Genomic DNA, 19,188 nt, shown 5'->3' with positions numbered 1-19,188 from the left:
AAGTATTTTTTCACATTTTTTTAAAGTGTCACAGTTTGCAGGCTTGAAAATGTACATGTTTGTGCCTCAGCACTAGCTGCCATTACAATCCGTCCGGACTTGTCCTGGGCCCAGAACTTAGGCCTTTTCTGTGTTCAGGGCCTTGACGGCCCTGTGGTAGAAGCAGTTCTTCAGTCTGTTTGTCTTAGCGGCCGGGGTCCTGTACCTCCTGTTCGAGGGCAGCTTGACAAAGTGTTCGTGCCCAGGGTGGGTCGGGTCCTTGGAGATCTTGGAGGCCCTCCTGAGACAGCGTGTTTCGTACAGCTTCTCCAGAGAGGGGAGGGTGGCGCCGGTGATCCCCTGTGCTGTTCTCACGACTCTCTGTAGATCGTTTCTCTCCGCTGCCGTGCAGCTGTGGTACCAGTTGGAGATGCCGAAGGTGAGGATGCTCTCCACTGCGCCGTGGTAGAAGGCCACCAGCATCTCCTGCTTGCTGTGTTGTTTCTTGAGGCATCTCAGGGTGTATAGCCGCTGTTGTGCCCTCTTGATGGTGCCTTTAGTGTTGTCCTTCCAGGCCAGGTCATCCCGTATGATGTGTCCCAGGAAACGGAGGTTTGAGACCATCTCTACGCTCTCTCCGTCGATGAGCAGGGGCAGGATCTCGGACTTTTTCCTCCTGTAGTCTACGATGAGTTCCTGGGTCTTTGACTTGTTTAGCAGCAGGTTGTTTACCTTGCACAGCTTGCTCAATTGCTCTACCTCATCCCTGTACGCCGCCTCGTCCCCCCCCGAGATACATCCCACCACGGTGGTGTCGTCTGCAAACTTTACGATGTAGTTGCTGGGGTGGATGGGGGTGAAGTCGTGGGTGTAGAGGTTGTAGAGGATGGGGCTTAGCACGCAGCCCTGGGGTGACCCAGTGCTGAGGCTGAGGGCTGTGGAGGTGTGGGGGCCCACCCGCACCCTCTGGGGGCGGTTGGTCAGGAAGTCCTTGATCCACGCACATATAGAGTGTGATAGACCCAGGTCTAGTAGTTTGGTCACTAGCCTGTCTGGAAGGATGGTGTTAAAGGCGGAGCTGAAGTCCACGAAGAGCAGTCTCGCGTAGCTGTTTCCCCTCTCCAGGTGGGATAGAGTGGCGTGGAGAGTCGTCGCTATGGCGTCCTCTGTGGACCTGTGGGCTCTGTAGGCGAACTGGTATGGATCCAGGTTGGGCGGGAGGCGTGTGAGTATGTGGGCCCGGACTAGTTTCTCGAAGCACTTCATGATGATTGGTGTGAGTGCCACCGGGCGGTAGTCGTTTAGGCAGCTCACCGTGCTTTTCTTCGGGACTGGGATGATAGTTGAGGTTTTCAGGCAGGGTGGGACGGTGGCCTGGGACAGGGACTGGTTAAAGATGTTGGTGAAAACCCCGGCCAGCTGGTCGGCGCAGTCTCTCAGCACCCGTCCCAGGACGCCATCCGGCCCCGAGGCTTTCCTGGGGTCCACCGCCTTCAGTACGCGTCTCACCTCGTGCTCTGTGAGGGTGAGGCTGCTGAGAGCTGGAGAGAGTGGTGTCTGTGTTGTGGTTACCTCCGTTCGCCCCTCGTCGAACCGGGCGTAGAAGGTGTTCAGCTTTCCCGCCAGCAGGGGGTCGTCCTCTGCGGCTGTGAGCCTGTTGGCTCTGAAGTTTGTCATCTGCTGAACCCCCTGCCACATCCGCCTGGAGTCGTTGCTCAGGAGGCATTCCTCAATCTTCTCTCTGTGCTCTGCCTTGGCCGCTTTGATGCCGCGCTTTAGGTTGGCCCTGGTGGAGCTGTACAGCGGTGTGCGCTTCCCTGCGAAGAAGGCGTTGTCCCTCTCATTTAACAGTTTTTGGACCTTCCCAGTCATCCATGGCTTCGTGTTGGGGTAGACCCGGACCCGTTTGTCCACGGTGACTGAGTTGGTGCAGTTCACTATGTGGTTCAGAACCGACGACGTGTACTGTTCCAGGTCCTCATGCTCATATTCCTGCCATAGGGTGTCATTTAGGCAGATCTGCAGTGGAGCGGACCCTTCTGGCCAGGTTCTGACAGTCTTAGTGGTGGTGGGAGCACTTTTCCCCATTGTGGTGTATGCAGGAATCAGGAGGATTGACACATGGTCAGACATGGCAGAAGTCGCACCAGCCCCCGCCGCCGCCGCTCCGGCCAAGGCACCTAAGAAGAAGGCAGCAGCCAGGCCCAAGAAAGCAGCTGGCCCCAGCGTCGCCGAGCTCATCGTCAAGGCCGTGTCCGCATCCAAGGAGAGGAGCGGCGTGTCCCTGGCCGCGCTCAAAAAGGCGCTGTCTGCCGGTGGTTACGACGTGGAGAAGAACAACTCTCGCGTCAAGGTCGCCGTTAGGACCCTCGTCACTAAAGGCACGCTGGTCCAGACCAAGGGCACTGGCGCCTCCGGCTCTTTCAAGATTAACAAAGAGGCGGTCAAGAAAACGGTGAAGAAAGCCGCCGTCGCAAAACCCAAAAAGGCCGTTGCAAAGAAGCCTGTCGCCGCTAAGAAGTCTCCCAAAAAGGCCGTTGCAAAGAAGCCTGTCGCCGCTAAGAAGTCTCCCAAGAAGGCAGTCGCAAAGAAGCCCGTCGCCGCTAAGAAGGTTGCCAAGAGCCCCAAGAAGGTTAAGAAGCCCGCACCTGTCAAGAAAGCCCCGACCAAGAGCCCCAAAAAGGCCGTCAAGGTAGCGAAGCCCAAAGCAGCCAAGGCAAGGAAGGCAGCCCCAAAGAAGTAAACTTGTGTTGACAGTGTTCATGTTGACACCACAAAAAAAGGTTCTTTTAAGAGCCACCCACCTTTCCATAAAAAGTGCATTTTCATCCATGTCGACATAACGGAACTTTCTCAAATAAGAAGGTCCGATTTACACCAGTCTCAATCACTGACCTATGCACACGAGAATATAATAGTAGCTATATTAAATATTGAAATGGCCTTAATGAGGGTTTAATACTTTACACAAATATGTTTTAACAAACGATATATTAACTCACTCGGTCTCTGCGTGAGCGGGGGGTGGGGTCTCCACAAAATACCTTTCAATATCGACATACGGTAGTTTGCTATATATAACGTTATTTGGATAGAAATTGTCAACTTTTCGCTCTAGTAGTAGCCTACTACATTGCGTATGGGGAGAGCTGTGATAGCCTAATGCACTTCACTTTTCGCTGTAATGCCAATAAGGAGTATTGTTTCGCTATTTAGTATATTATTAGGAAATTATTGGTTTGATTTGAACTTTGATTTCTGGCGCGCGAGGGAAACTCACAAAGGCCGAGTAAAACAGCGGCCAATCGCTGGGCGGCGGGAAGAGGCGCGTGTATCCGGGTTGCTGATTGGATGAGGTGGCATCGGCCCGGTGGCCAATGAACGCTGGTCAGGCTGAGCTATAAGAACAGCACTCCAAGCGAGCAACTAGTATCCGCTTTTTCTTTAACTAGCACAGAATTCGCTTTAAGTTTCAAGATGTCAGGAAGAGGTAAAACCGGAGGCAAGGCCAGGGCCAAGGCAAAGACCCGTTCTTCTCGTGCTGGGCTTCAGTTCCCAGTGGGCCGTGTGCACAGGCTGCTACGCAAAGGCAATTATGCCCATCGTGTGGGCGCTGGCGCACCGGTCTACCTGGCCGCCGTGCTCGAGTACCTGACTGCTGAGATCCTGGAGTTGGCCGGCAACGCCGCCCGCGACAACAAGAAGTCTCGTATCATCCCCCGTCATCTGCAGTTGGCCGTCCGTAACGACGAGGAGCTGAACAAACTGCTGGGCGGTGTGACCATCGCTCAGGGCGGTGTGCTGCCCAACATCCAGGCAGTGCTGCTCCCCAAGAAGACCGAGAAGCCCGCCAAAGCCAAGTAAAAGTTCTACTACGGCTTTCACCCCACTACTTAACCCCAAAGGCTCTTTTAAGAGCCAACCACTTGTCTCTCAAAAAGTGCAATTTGTATTTTCATCTCTGAACTGTGTTTGTCTGCTATGAGTACCCTAGTGTGCCTCATGTTGAAGCCTGCAATCACTAAGTTAAACAGTCACCATACCTTCGTGAGGCTGAGAGAACGCACCCACAGCACTTTTGATTTGGCCACGTGGTGTTGCCAACCAATGTTCCCTTCATGATGAATGCTGGCTATAAGCATAAACACAACAAATGCATCTGAGAATAGCGTAAAAGCTATAGCTGGAGTCGTTGTCCTTAAGAAAGTGGTATCATCTGCCAGTTGACTAATAATTATGGATTCTCCCATAACATCGATTTTTTAAAATCTTCATATTATCTTTATTATTATAATTCACATGGGCGGGGCGGGTGGACAAGGGAAGCGCGCAATTCAGGGAGCAGGAGGGGTTTAGAGTTTTAATTTATGGCGGGAAGGGTGCACGGAGGTCGTGTCCAATGACAGCCTGAGAAGGAGGTGACAACGGGCCAATGAGCTCGTCTACATTCGCCGGCCAATCGGAGCACGACGGCTCCGGCTTTATAAACTTAGCAAGTTCACTTGAGAAGAACATCTGTACTTTGACTCTACAAGAAGAAGGTAGCATCATGGCCAGAACCAAGCAAACCGCTCGTAAATCCACCGGCGGCAAAGCCCCCAGGAAGCAGCTTGCCACCAAGGCTGCCCGCAAAAGCGCCCCGGCCACCGGCGGCGTGAAGAAGCCTCATCGTTACAGGCCTGGCACCGTGGCTCTGAGGGAGATCCGTCGTTACCAGAAGTCCACCGAGCTGCTCATCCGCAAACTTCCCTTCCAGCGCCTGGTGAGAGAAATCGCCCAGGATTTCAAGACCGACCTGCGCTTCCAGAGCTCTGCTGTGATGGCCCTGCAGGAGGCCAGCGAGGCTTACCTGGTCGGTCTCTTCGAGGACACCAACCTGTGCGCCATCCACGCCAAGAGGGTGACCATCATGCCCAAAGACATCCAGCTGGCCCGTCGCATTCGTGGAGAGCGCGCCTAAGATCAGACAAGAAACATAACCCCAAAGGCTCTTTTAAGAGCCACCTCAATATTTCTCAAAATGATTTTTTCCATTAACTACTCTTATTTATAAGACGATAGATGGGTTAAAGTAGAATGAGATCGCAGAATGCCAGAGGGTACCATATGACAAGTCATAGCAGAACAGTTTTACTGTCACAAACTAGGAAAGGACTTGAAATCCCTCGCTGTAATGTGCGGAATGAGCTTTTAGTTGGGCTCCAGTCGTTTTGGGGGGGGGGTCAGGATATCCATATGACGACTACACATTTTACACGATAAGCGCACTGTTGCAATTTCGACGGCTTATGTCATATTATTAGGCTATTTCTAATACTCCAAATCAAAAATAATACTAAATGGTTTTACGCACAATGTGTTCCTTTGTACCACGTCCCTACGATCGCAATGCATTTGTTTGACATTTTTCGGTGCGTGTACACAGTCCTAGATCTGAATGACAGGGAAAGCTTCGTGAGAGCCTACTGTGTCTGTATTGAAAGGGGCAAGGGCTGTGTAAATTAAATCGTTAAAGAGGCAACAAAATGAACGTTTGTCGGGAAACATGGAATATAACACATAACACACTATAGGTCATTTAACATTGTATGTGCTTGTTAACTTAGAACAATCTTTCCCAAATGTGTCAGGAACCAAGAGAACGTTGTGAGGGCTTCAAAGCAGCACTGCTCAAGATGAGACCGGCCCTCAAAAGAAAAAAGGAAACATTCCAATTGCCCATTCTCCATATTCAGCAGTTGCTGAAGGCAGAAAGCTGGTCGGTTAAACTCCAGCAGGAGTCCACCCTGGTTGATCTAGGTCGAGAGTCTTATCAGAAGGATAGATCATGTCCCCGGCTATCCCAGCAGACCTCACAGTGTCTCGCAGGCCTCACAGTGCCTCACAGGCCTGTCCCAGAGTGCTCTGCAGCAGACGTACATGGAGGCCAGTCAGGTGCCAGGCAATCTTCCCTGCAACCTATCCAACGGCAGACCCAAGGCGGCTGGCAGCAAGAAACGCCAGAGAGAAGCCAGCCAGAGTGAAGGAGGAGAAGTCAGCAGCTTAGCCTCACGCAGTCACCAGCCCAGCTGGACAAGGAAATCTGCTGCAGTCGCTAGAAGATCTCGCAAGCCTACACACCAGAATGGCTCTTAAGTGACATTCTTCTCACTCACACACACACATCCCCCCATTTCCACTCCCCACCCCCCAAAACACACAACCCCACCACCCAACACACACACACACACACACACACACACACACACACACACACACACACACACACACACACACACACACACACACACACACATACACCTCCCAACTATCCCCTCTTCACCCAAACACACACTCCCAACCCCTCATCCCAACACATACACATTTTTTTTTTTTTTTTAAGTAATGAGTTCTGTCTTTTTTTATGCATACCAATATGATTTGGATATAGTGAGCCCACTCAATATAACAAACAACAGTTTTAGGATCACTAAATACTTATGTCCTAACCAGAATACTTGAGTATTGGGTAAAATTGGGCTTTATATATATTGGGTTATATATTATATAGTTGGAAGCCAGGGCCCTTTCCCTGTTAGAAACTTGATTCCTCGTTTCCTCTCTTGCGTGTCGCTCACTTGCTGCTTCTCAAATAGCATTGGAGGAGAATAGGGGAACAACCTAGATATTCTCCTCCAATGCATTTTAATTATGATGCGACGAGTGGACAGGAGATAGGACGCGAGGAATGGAGTTTCTACAATTGAGAAAGGGCCATCGACTTTTGTCTACCACGGAGCACTAGTACTGTTACTTGTGCGTCGACGGAACTATATACTTAATTCGTGTTGTCCTACGGAGGATTCTAACTGGCTGGACCAAAGAACGTTAGTAAAATGTTTTTCGGATTCAGCATAATTCAAGTTATATGGTTATCTCTGGCTTTAGGCTTTCTTGTATCGCTATGTGTTCACAAACTTTCACTTCACCTGCCGACTGAATTTGAGAAAACTTACGTGTATCTATTATTCCAAGACATAATCAGATATGGTAAAACCAAGCGACAATTGCAACGAGACAACTGGCTGCGTGTGTTTGATGTCCCCAAAAGGTGACAGGGTATTAGAAATATTTTAGACATTTTTAGATTACCCTTTCCTCTAAATATAGGCATTGTTGCTACTATTTAACGTAAATGTTGGTCCCAGTACACAAGATCGATAGCTTTCAGGGATGATTAAAACATCTAGCCTTGAGAATGAATTAGCCTACACATTTCTGATACTGCTTTTCATTATTCTGGTCTTTTTAGATGGTTCTGGCACTTCTATGCAGTCTCTATTGCCTGGAATGGGGTGCTTATTGCCCTGTCACTGCACATGGTTGTATGGGGCCATCAATACCCATTATGGTTGACTCATATATTGGGATTCCTGACAGGTGAAGGCGTGCCAGTAGAGCAAGGTAACCTCTCTCTGTCTTTTTTTTCTCCATTGTTTTGCTTCAGTGTTTCCTTACTGTGTCTGTAGAATGTAATGTGTTTGTAATATATTGTCATGTGTTTCCTCTCCTGTGTGTAGTTCCGCAAGTGTCAGCTGTGCTGGTGCAGGTGCTGCTATGGGTCCATTCCCTAAGGCGACTGTTGGAATGTCTGTTCGTCAGTATTTTCTCTGGTGGGGTCATTCATATATTGTTCAGTATATATTTGGCTTGAGCTACTACATCTTACTAGGACTGACAGTCTTTTGCTCGGATCATTATATCATTGGAAAAGGTTAGTGTGTATCCCTAATATATATATATATATATATATGTTACGGTACATGTGGGTTAAGGTTAGGGTTAGGGTTAAGGTTGGGGTTGGGGTTAGGGTTAGACATGCCAGCATGTACCAAGTCACCCTTGCACCTAACCCTAACCCTAGTTTTCCCACATGTACCGTATTCCCACATGTACCGTAACATATATATATATATATATATATATATATATATATATTTGCATATTGGTAATGTGTTTTTAGTCAAGTTGTTGAATTGTTTCCTCTAGTCTTGATGATGCTTAACAGCAAAAACAATTGGAAAATTAGACCATCATGACCTTATGTTAGTAAGTAATATTTAATATGAATCTTTTGGTTAGAAGATAATGCATCTTAGCAGCTGTTCAGGTGACCCACAATATGGTGTGCTACTGCAGATGTGATGGTGATTGTGTGGTCTTTGTAGGGACCCCTACTCTTCCTCTCCTCTCCCAGCTGGGGTGGTCCCACGTGGCTGGAGCTGTGCTCTTCACCTGGGCCTCACTGCTCCAGCACCGCTCCCTGATCCTGCTGGCTAGGCTGCGCACCGGAGGCTCAGGTGAGCTCATGCAGCTGATTGAGAGCCTCAACATGACTCACAAGTAGATGTGTCGCCATTAGGGATTACACATAACTTTATTTACATATGGACTTTAATGTTTAGATTTTTTGTCTGGATTGTTTGAGTTATTACCAAAGTCTGGTGCACATTTCTTGAATAGGCTCATTGGAAATACATTTAGTGGTCAGCCATCCAAGTTGAAATGTCAGCGAGACATGCTGAGATACGGGTTGCCACGTGTACATCAGACGGGGGGAAGGACAGGAAGAGTTGAGTGTCGTCTGCGTAGCTGTGGTAGGAGAGGCCATGTGAAGAGATTACCGAGCCAAGAGACTTGGTGTAGAGGGAGAAAAGTAGGGGCCCTAGGACAGAACCCTGGGGTACTCCAGTGGAAAGGGTTCGTGGAGAAGACAGCGATTCTCTCCAGGTCACCTGGTAGGAGCGGCCCGCCAGGTAGGAAGAAAACCAGGAGTGTGCGGTGCCAGAGATGCCCAGGTCTGAGAGGATGGAGAGAAGGATCTGGTGATTGACTGTGTCGAAGGCAGCAGACAGGTCAAGGAGAATGAGAACAGAGGAGAGGGAGGAAGCTTGGGCAGAGTGGAGGGCTTCCGTGACAGCAAGGAGCGCAGTCTCAGTGGTTTCTGAAAGCATGGCTCATTTTCTCAAAACTCTAAACACAAATCCAAGAACTCACACACAAAACCCAAAACTTCACAAATCTCTTGCAAAAGTAAACACTGTATTTAAAATGTTATGTCTTCTCAAAATTACATTTAGTCATCAAATGACACACACACACCATCAAATGAATAGACACTTCTAAGAACCAATTGAACACTGATATGCTCAATGGAAAACACTAGGCCTACTATTATAAGATTATCAGTAGGGCTTTTGCATTTTCAGTGTTACACTACATACTGCGCATACAGTAGCCTGTTGTAAACTGTTATGTTTTCATACTCAAATATAAAACACACAAATATAAGAATAGAATGTTTTTTTATTCTGAAACACTGTATACACCTCAGCAAACACAGTTGGATTTGTAAAATTCATACAGAACAAACAATAGACATAAGAAAATAAACCTTCTGCACAGTATATACTGTAAAGAAAAAGAAGATTAGGCTGCATCCTGCCTTTCGTTTCCGACTGGCCACAGGACCTCATCGACATCACAGGCAATGTTCTCCCTGACCACGAATCCACCCCTGATATGCTTTAGCAGCTATATCACCACATGCTTCCTCCATTGCTTGTAGGAGGGGCATGCGCTCATGCTCTACGTTCATATACTTTCCAACCCCAAGCTGAAAAAAACTCCTCAATAGGGTTGAGAAATAAAGAATACGGTGGCAGATGAAGAACGGAAAATGTGGGTGGTTGTGGACCAAAAGAACAGCAATATGAGTGAAAAGCAGGAAATGTGTTTCGCCACACAGGATAAGTGGTTGTCATGGATCAACCCAAAATTCTTGGCTGTCTGGGAGGAGGTCGCAGTAGAGTTCTCTACTGTGGTGGAAATGTCTTGGAGAGGGCCGGCTTTCCCAGGTTGCTGGTGAATAGCAAGCAACTACTCAAATCACATACAGATGAATTTCTGCTATATGGGCCAATGAAGACAATTCATAAAGGCTAGGCTACTGATTTGTGGTAGGACAGAATAATAAGTAGCCTTTATGAAATGTCGTCATTGGTGCATATAGAACAAATGTATCTGTATGTAATTTGAGTAGTTGCTTGCTGAAGTATCCATGTTAAACTTTCATCTATTCTACTGTCATAACAGAAATAATTTCCCTTCAAATATAAAAATAAAGAAGAACAAAGAATAAAAAACTGAACCTGATGACATGGTAGCAGACAGCACAAACATGAATAATAATGTTCTATTCAGACCTGAGCAAAAGACATATTTGAAATATGAAATATTAGAAAAGCTTGAGGTGTGCTTGATCTAGCTTGCCTTGCATGTAGCTCTAGCCTTTCTGTGACTATTCCAATGCTTTCATTGAGCCTGACAAGGAAATCAAGCACGTAATGTTTTTCAAAATTCAAATGTTGCTCTGGTTTGTTTGTGTGTGTGTGTGCGTGTGTGTGTGTGTGTGTGTGTGTGTGTGTGTGTGTGTGTGTGTGTGTGCGCGTGCGTGCGATGTCCTTTTGCTTCAAGGAGTGCCCATAATGCCAAACGTTGTCCCTAGCAGAAGCTCCTCCCTCTACAAAAATCCCCCACAAGAAAAAAGAAAAAAAGAGGCAAGCGATAGCGCGCGCTTCGTGTACAGCCTGGTCTCAATCACGTCCTCGTAGCTGAGATAAATTCACCCCACAACTTCACCGAAGCCATAATCTTACTGAACTCAACATGTCTGGAAGAGGAAAAGGAGGGAAGGGACTTGGAAAAGGAGGCGCCAAGCGTCATCGCAAAGTTCTCCGTGATAACATCCAGGGAATCACGAAGCCCGCTATTCGCCGCCTGGCTCGCCGTGGGGGCGTCAAGCGTATCTCTGGTCTGATCTACGAAGAGACCCGTGGTGTGCTGAAGGTGTTCCTTGAGAACGTTATCCGTGACGCCGTCACCTACACCGAGCACGCCAAGAGGAAGACCGTCACCGCCATGGATGTTGTATACGCTCTGAAACGCCAGGGACGTACTCTGTACGGCTTCGGCGGCTAAGCTATTCGTAAACTCAACCACCCCCTACAAAAAACAACGGCTCTTTTAAGAGCCACCCATCTCCACACAAGAGAGTTGATTCCATTATTATAACACATTTTGTCAGGCCTTCAACGGGTTTATTCAAAAATGAACGGGTTCTTTCAACGGGTTTAGCTGTCATGAAAAAGACATACGTTGCCAAAGCAATGTCAACGCAAGTAAATGCGTAGTCTTGGCATTCCACGACTAGAAATGACCATCCCACATGTGCACTCTAGAAAGAAAATGGTTACTTGGATGATTACGTACACAACACAGTGCGGCACCTTTTCTATTGCGCATCTAGTGATAATAATAATGCATGCCCTTGTCGTACCATCCCAAAAGGACAATTCCTGGTAGTAATCGCTAGGCTGGTTGGGAGTTTGGGGGACTTGGTGTTCTATCTATATCATTCTCAATCTTCCTCTTGACGTTTTCATGTTCATATCGCCATCGGAAACAAGGCAACCCGACAGCCGAGTGAAAAAGTAAGGAAGGGGTGGGGGGAGGAGCTCGCGCGTGCGCAGATAATGTATTTACCCGCGAGGCAGGCTAGAGATTTGGAAGTGGATGTCAGCAGCCGCCTAATTTGCATAGCCCCACCTTTATACTACGGGTGTGCGTTTGCCGCCTCCTCATTCGTTTCTGTGAAGTATCGAGCCACTATCAACATGCCAGAACCTGCGAAGTCAGCGCCCAAGAAGGGCTCCAAGAAAGCCGTCACCAAGACCGCCACCAAAACCGGCAAGAAGCGCAGAAAGTCCAGGAAGGAGAGCTACGCCATCTACGTGTACAAGGTCCTGAAGCAGGTCCACCCCGACACCGGCATCTCCTCCAAGGCCATGGGAATCATGAATTCCTTCGTCAACGACATCTTCGAGCGCATCGCCGGCGAGTCCTCTCGCCTGGCCCACTACAACAAGCGTTCTACCATCACCTCCAGGGAGATCCAGACCGCCGTGCGTCTGCTGCTCCCCGGTGAGCTGGCCAAGCACGCCGTGTCCGAGGGCACCAAGGCCGTAACCAAGTACACCAGCTCCAAGTAAACATATTTGTCTGTACTACTTACCCCCAAAAGGCTCTTTTAAGAGCCACCCACCCTATCAAAAAAAGCAATTCCATAGTGAGTTGAGCTCACGTGCTACAAATCAGTCGAATGTATATGCTGCACTGATTGTGTGTATTGGAACAAGTAAGTACAATGTATTTATACAGCACCTTTCCCAGACCAAGGGTCACAAAGTGCTTTACACAACAAGGAAGAAAACACCAATAAAAACATAATACAAGAGTGAAAGCCACAGCAGGTTAAAACAGGCAGAAAGAATATATAACATAACATAAGCATGTATAAGTCATATGTATCAATTACTCGATATTACAATTTTCAAAGACTCCAGTCCTTGAACGCGCCGGAAGTTTTGCGCGCCTTTTTTGTTTTTCCACTCTGCCATTGTATCTTTCAACTGCTGGAGTAGTGTACTCACTAGTCGTCTAAAACGGTTTCCGCTATTAATATAATGGACAGGGGTGACTACACTGCATACATACGCATGGCCAATTTCTCGGGACAGGTGGATTTAAACATAAATAATAAATATAATAATGGTTTAAACGGCTTCCACATGTGGATAATCTAGTACAATCAAGAAATTAGCCTACCACTACCGCCAAGACATGCCCACTTATCTATCGATAACATGCTTTCATATCACCCCCATGATGTCATTAACTGGCCAAGTCAGTGTGAAGTCAATAAAAGAGCAATTCCATAGTGTTTTGAGCTGACGTGCTACAATGAAGTCGACGGTATAGTAGATATTATATAGTACTGGTGTTTAATAACTCGATGTTACAATCTTCAATAACTCCAGTCCTTACGTGGTATCCCTCCCAAAGACCTCTCAATCCCCACTACCTCCCAGTACAGTTTCTCCACAGTAAATAAGTTAATAATAAAAACATGTAATTCTTCCTTTTTCTAGCATTGTGACTGCCTGGTCCTAGCATAGATGTATTTTTCTTATGATGACTGATGGATAGGTGATTCTTAGACAACCTGGCTAACTGGACAACGAGTGTTATTTCAAATGTTGTTCAGAACCAGACTCGACCAATAGAATCTAGTGTCAGGAGTCGCCTACTTTGCATAGCCCCCTCATTATATCACGGCTGCACTACCTCCACCCTTTCATTCGTTTCTGAGAAGTAACGAGCTGTTTTCATCATCATGCCTGAGCCAGCGAAGCCTGCGCCCAAGAAGGGCTCCAAGAAAGCCGTCACCAAGACCGCCACCAAAACCGGCAAGAAGCGCAGAAAGTCCAGGAAGGAGAGCTACGCTATCTACGTGTACAAGGTCCTGAAGCAGGTCCACCCCGACACCGGCATCTCCTCCAAGGCCATGGGAATCATGAATTCCTTCGTCAACGACATCTTCGAGCGCATCGCCGGCGAGTCCTCTCGCCTGGCCCACTACAACAAGCGTCGTACCATCACCTCCAGGGAGATCCAGACCGCCGTGCGTCTGCTGCTCCCCGGTGAGCTGGCCAAGCACGCCGTGTCCGAGGGCACCAAGGCCGTAACCAAATACACCAGCTCCAAGTAAACAGATTTTCGTCTGTACTGCTTACCCCAAAAGGCTCTTTTAAGAGCCACCCACCCTATCAAAAAAGAAAGCATTTCCATAGTGAGATGACCTCGCGTGCTACAAATCAGTCGAATGTATATGCTGTACTGATTGTGTGTATTGTAACAAGTAAGTAAAATTATACAGTATTTATACAGCACCTTTCCCAGACCAAGGGTCTCAAAGTGCTTTACATAACAAGGAAGAAAACACGAATAAAACACAATACAAGACTGAAAGCCACAGCATGTTAAAACAGGCAGAAAGCATACATAACATAACAAGCATGTATAAGGCATATGTATAAATTACTCGATGTTACACTTTTCAAAGACTCCAGTCCTTGAACGCGCAGGAGGTTTTGCGCGCCTTTTTTGTTCCTCACTTGTTTGTTGCTCTCTAGTTGTCTAAAACGGTTTCCTCTATTAATATAATGGACAGGAGTGACTACACTGCATACATACGCATGGCCAATTTCTCGGGACAGGTGGATTTAAAATAAATAATAAAATATAATAATAGTTTAAACGGCGTTCACATGTGGATCTACCGTCACCTCCAGGGAGAATCAGACCGCCTGCTACTGCTCCACAGCAGATGAATGTGTGTATCTTAAACGGCGAAGACAAATGTAATCTTCTTGCACTTGAATAGCATTAAGGTTGATGCAGGCTCACTAGTCAGCTACCTGGACAGAACCTCAAGAACCAATGATGTGAACGAGTTCGGTCATGCATGTCTTTGAATTGTAATAATACCACTAGGTAGCGGGTTTTGTTTATGTAGTAGGGCTTTATATACAAAAATGAGTTATGAATAGATCTACAGGATTTAACAGTCCAGCCAGCCATTTATACAGAATGCAATGATGAGGATAACAACTATCATCTATGATAAAGCGATAATCAAACACCGCCATGAACGAACTGCCCAGGTAGCGGGACACACCCAAGATGCAAACATGAATCAAATAAAAACAATTTGTGATATGGTAGAACATAGATTGTTATCTTTCCAACATTAAGTATCATTCTCATTCTCAGCCCACCAAATGCTCTCTGCAGGACAGTGAATGCAGACTGTAGCTCAGAAAGAGCCTGGTCAGTCGTGGGGGCAATAGCATACTGTACAACAGTGTCATAAGCATATATATTATTGTATTATTGGTGAATATTAATACGATTAATACGAGGCTCAAGGACAGCCAAGCAGCGGCAGAACCATTATATTATATTATGTTACATTACAAATGTGATGTAATTTAAACACCCCGGTCCACAAAGACCCACAAACACATGGAGAGAGGAGGCAGGCTGACTACGTCACCATCGATAAACAACACATACATAAGCACATTTAATTTATTGAATTTACTTATTACTATTATTATTTATTTACAAACAAAGTTATGATTGCAATTTCAGCTAGTTACCAACTAGTTTAGTAGCCGAACATATTCATCATAAGGCTGCTGATGTCCTCGACACAATTCTGGTGATAATATCGCAATTCGTCGACATGCAGCAACCATAGTCTATCTATGGCTTTCACCTGTCTTGTCTAGATTTAATAGGAGGGAGAGGGACACCATCTGAAAAATCACCTATAGGGACAAGCTCTCAGCCCCATCCCCGCGACTGTGTTTCACGACCACCAAAAGAGCTCATATTTATAACACCCCGCACCACATCGGGGGACCCTCAACCTTTGTACTCCCTTGCCAGACAACCTGGCTACCTGGACAACGAGTGCTGGTCGCAATCATATGCACTTTTAGCCACTTTAGGAGACAAATAACACAGGAAAAGCTGTGCGCACCGCTCCCTCCGACGGTGCAATGGTGGGGTTTTGATCGAGTCACAACAAAACTCAAGAGGCCTTCGCGGCTCACATGACTTTATTCTAACCGGAGGCAAGTCTGCTCGCTGGCCCGTTTGCATTTGGACCTCAACTCGGCACCACCGGTGACTTTTGGCCCATTATTCGCGAGGAGAAAACACAGGCGCCCAAGTATTTCGGCAGCTACGACTGCTGAGCAGGGATGGTTGAGTCTGCACGGTTCTCATGCCGCGGTTAAGGACAGCCCCCTGCTCCGGGTTGAGCTTCATTCTCACATAGCAGCTTTGCAGACTAGTTGGTTTACCGGAACGAACGAGACTTTCTACAGACATGGCAGAAGTCGCACCAGCAGCAGCCCCCGCGCCGGCCAAGAGCCCCAAGAAGAAGGCAGCAGCCAGGCCCAAGAAAGCTGGCCCCAGCGTCGCCGAGCTCATCGTGACGGCCGTGTCCGCATCCAAGGAGAGGAGCGGCGTGTCTCTGGCCGCGCTCAAGAAGGCGCTTTCGGCCGGTGGTTACGACGTGGAGAAGAACAACTCCCGCGTCAAGGTCGCCGTCAAGAGCCTCGTCACCAAGGGCACTCTGCTCCAGCTCAAGGGCACCGGGGCCTCCGGCTCTTTCAAGCTCAACAAGAAAGCCACCGAGGCGGTCAAGAAGCCGGCGAAGAAATCCGCCGCCCCGAAACCCAAGAAGGCGGCCGCAAAGAAGCCCGCCGCTGCCAAGAAGTCTCCGAAAAAGGCAAAGAAGCCCGCTGCTGCGGCCAAGAAGTCTCCCAAGAAGGCAAAGAAGCCCGCGGCAGTCACCAAGAAGGCCACCAAGAGCCCCAAGAAGGCGAAGAAGGCCACACCGGTCAAGAAGGCTCCGGCTAAGAGCCCCAAAAAGGCCGTCAAGGCAGCCAAGCCCAAGGTAGCCAAACCCAAAACGGTGAAGCCCAAGGCAAAGAAGGCAGCCCCAAAGAAGAAGTAAACATTCAAAGTGTTCTTTCCGACACCATTTGTACCACAAAAAGGCTCTTTTAAGAGCCACCCACATTTTCGTAAAACGCATTATCATCCATGACGACAGAAAAAGTCGAGTGTTTGTTTTAGAAAAGTATTTTACACCAGTGTCAACCACGGACTTACACACACGACAATCATGGTTTTACTTAATGAGTAAATAATGAGCAGTAATGAGAGATATGACATCTAGGTCTAGTTTACACGTTGACACACAAGTTGCATATAATATCAACATATACAGATAGTTATGAGATACTCTTTCCGTTACACCATTACATTATATTTGGACAGAAAGGCGGGAGATAACAGACAACTTTTCGCTCAGTCAGGAGTAACGAACTACAGAGAGCTGGGAATGCACTTCACAATGTACATATTATATACGTATCAATTATATATTATTATTATTATGACATATACTAGTTTTAGTACACTGAATATGTCACGTGGGGCGAGTTTGATTTGAACTTCGATTTCTGGCGCGCGAGGGAAACTCACAAAGACAATCTTCAATATTCACAATGTATCCACAATCTCTGTCTCTTGATTGGATGAGGTGACGTCGACCCAGTGGCCAATGAACGCCGTCAAGGCGAGCTATAAGAACAACGCTCCAAGCGGCAGAACCGTTATCTGAAATTCTTTAGCATCTTTGAGATCCTGCTCAACCGGCACCATGTCAGGAAGAGGTAAAACCGGAGGCAAGGCCAGGGCCAAGGCAAAGACCCGTTCTTCTCGTGCTGGGCTTCAGTTCCCAGTGGGCCGTGTGCACAGGCTTCTGCGCAAAGGCAATTATGCCCATCGTGTTGGCGCTGGCGCACCGGTCTACCTGGCCGCCGTGCTCGAGTACCTGACTGCTGAGATCCTGGAGTTGGCCGGCAACGCCGCCCGCGACAACAAGAAGTCTCGTATCATCCCCCGTCATCTGCAGTTGGCCGTCCGTAACGACGAGGAGCTGAACAAACTGCTGGGCGGTGTGACCATCGCTCAGGGCGGTGTGCTGCCCAACATCCAGGCAGTGCTTCTCCCCAAGAAGACCGAGAAGCCCGCCAAAGCCAAGTAAAACCTCTACTCCGACTTTCACCCAACTACTTAACCCCAAAGGCTCTTTTAAGAGCCAACCACTTGTCTCTCAAAAAGTGCAATTTGTATTTTCATCTCTAAACGGTGTTTGTCCGCTATGAGTACCGTAGTGTGCCTCATGTTGAAGCCTACAATCACTAAGTTAAACAGTCATACACCTTCGTGAGGCTGAGAGAACGCACCCACAACACGCTTTTGTTTTGGCCACGTGGTGTTGCCAACCAATGTTCCCTTCATGATGAGTGCTGGCTATGAGCATAAACACATTTTAACGGTACCTTACAGGGATATTGTGAAATTACATTAGCAGTCTTGTACGGCCATAAGCTCACATTCATTCATATTCAGCCTCAAACCTAATGCATCTGAGAATAGCGTAAAAGCTATAGCTGGGGTCGTTGTCCTTAAGAAAGTGGTATCACAACAGTGGTATCATCTGCCAGTTGACTAATAATTATGGATTTTCCCATAACACCGATTTTTTAAAATCTTCATATTATGTTTATTATTATAATTCACATGGGCGGGGCGGGTGGACAAGGGAAGCGCGCAATGGAGGGAGCAGGAGGGGTTTAGCGTTTTAGTTTATGGCGGGAAGGGTGCACGGGGCTCGTGTCCAATGACAGCCTGAGAAGGAGGTGACAACGGGCCAATGAGCTCGTCTACATTCGCGGGCCAATGAGCTCGTCTACATTCGCCGGCCAATCGGAGCACGACGGCTCCGGCTTTATAAACGTAGCAAGTTGTCTTGTGAAGATCATCTACACTTTGACTCTACAAGAAGAAGGTAGCATTATGGCCAGAACCAAGCAAACCGCTCGTAAGTCCACCGGCGGCAAAGCCCCCAGGAAGCAGCTCGCCACCAAGGCTGCCCGCAAAAGCGCCCCGGCCACCGGCGGCGTGAAGAAGCCTCACCGTTACAGGCCTGGCACCGTGGCTCTGAGGGAGATCCGTCGTTACCAGAAGTCCACCGAGCTGCTCATCCGCAAATTGCCTTTCCAGCGCTTGGTGAGAGAAATCGCCCAGGATTTCAAGACCGACCTGCGCTTCCAGAGCTCTGCTGTGATGGCCCTGCAGGAGGCTAGCGAGGCTTACCTGGTCGGTCTGTTCGAGGACACCAACTTGTGCGCCATCCACGCCAAGAGGGTGACCATCATGCCCAAGGACATCCAGCTGGCCCGCCGCATCCGTGGAGAGCGCGCCTAAGATGATGAGTGTCGGACTATGATCATGAACAAAAACCAAAGGCTCTTTTAAGAGCCACCTCAATATTTCTCAAAATGATTTTTTTCCATTAACTACTCTTATTTATAAGACGATAGATGGGTTAAAGTAGAATGAGATCGCAGAATGCCAGAGGGTACCATATGACAAGTCATAACAGAACAGTTTTACTGTCACAAACTAGGAAAGGACTTGAAATCCCTCGCTGTAATGTGCGGAATGAGCTTTTAGTTGGGCTCCAGTCGTTTTTTTGGGGGGGGGGCAGGATATCCATATGACGACTACACATTTTACACGATAAGCGCACTGTTGCAATTTCGACGGCTTATGTCATATTATTAGGCTATTTCTAATACTCCAAATCAAAAATAATACTAAATGGTTTTACGCACAATG

The 19,188-nt window shown here is 47.7% G+C and overlaps 6 protein-coding genes across 6 annotated transcripts; all 6 read left to right on the top strand.

Moving 5' to 3' along the window:
- Positions 1–2,110: 2,110 nt before the first annotated feature.
- On the top strand, positions 2,111–16,450 carry LOC308153695 (uncharacterized protein; the record flags this gene model as incomplete). The annotated part of the gene is made up of 7 exons (XM_080526889.1): positions 2,111–2,718; positions 4,417–4,909; positions 5,857–5,998; positions 7,539–7,631; positions 8,187–8,318; positions 13,266–13,600; positions 15,767–16,450. The coding sequence occupies 7 exons, from the start codon at positions 2,111–2,113 to the stop codon at positions 16,448–16,450; spliced, it is 2,487 nt and encodes an 828-aa protein (XP_080383015.1).
- LOC308157917 (histone H2A-like) lies at positions 3,457–3,843 on the top strand (the record flags this gene model as incomplete). Its single annotated transcript, XM_080531512.1, has 1 exon — positions 3,457–3,843. The coding sequence occupies one exon, from the start codon at positions 3,457–3,459 to the stop codon at positions 3,841–3,843; it is 387 nt and encodes a 128-aa protein (XP_080387638.1).
- On the top strand, positions 10,687–10,998 carry LOC308157960 (histone H4; the record flags this gene model as incomplete). The annotated part of the gene is made up of 1 exon (XM_080531554.1): positions 10,687–10,998. One exon carries the CDS (start codon positions 10,687–10,689, stop codon positions 10,996–10,998), a length of 312 nt encoding a protein of 103 aa, XP_080387680.1.
- LOC308157939 (histone H2B-like) lies at positions 11,694–12,068 on the top strand (the record flags this gene model as incomplete). Its single annotated transcript, XM_080531533.1, has 1 exon — positions 11,694–12,068. The coding sequence occupies one exon, from the start codon at positions 11,694–11,696 to the stop codon at positions 12,066–12,068; it is 375 nt and encodes a 124-aa protein (XP_080387659.1).
- A 711-nt stretch (positions 16,451–17,161) lies between the features above and the next one.
- On the top strand, positions 17,162–17,548 carry LOC308158942 (histone H2A-like; the record flags this gene model as incomplete). Its single annotated transcript, XM_080532661.1, has 1 exon — positions 17,162–17,548. One exon carries the CDS (start codon positions 17,162–17,164, stop codon positions 17,546–17,548), a length of 387 nt encoding a protein of 128 aa, XP_080388787.1.
- An 815-nt stretch (positions 17,549–18,363) lies between these two features.
- Positions 18,364–18,774, top strand: LOC308165688 (histone H3.2; the record flags this gene model as incomplete). The annotated part of the gene is made up of 1 exon (XM_080539839.1): positions 18,364–18,774. The coding sequence occupies one exon, from the start codon at positions 18,364–18,366 to the stop codon at positions 18,772–18,774; it is 411 nt and encodes a 136-aa protein (XP_080395965.1).
- Positions 18,775–19,188: the final 414 nt, after the last annotated feature.

This window comes from Nansenia antarctica, assembly GCF_963989245.1.
Source record: "Nansenia antarctica genome assembly, chromosome: 1".
NCBI classification, from domain to species: Eukaryota; Metazoa; Chordata; class Actinopteri; order Argentiniformes; family Microstomatidae; genus Nansenia; species Nansenia antarctica.
The sequence above is the reverse complement of the archived record's forward strand: the minus strand, read 5'-3'. Positions and strand labels throughout refer to the sequence as shown.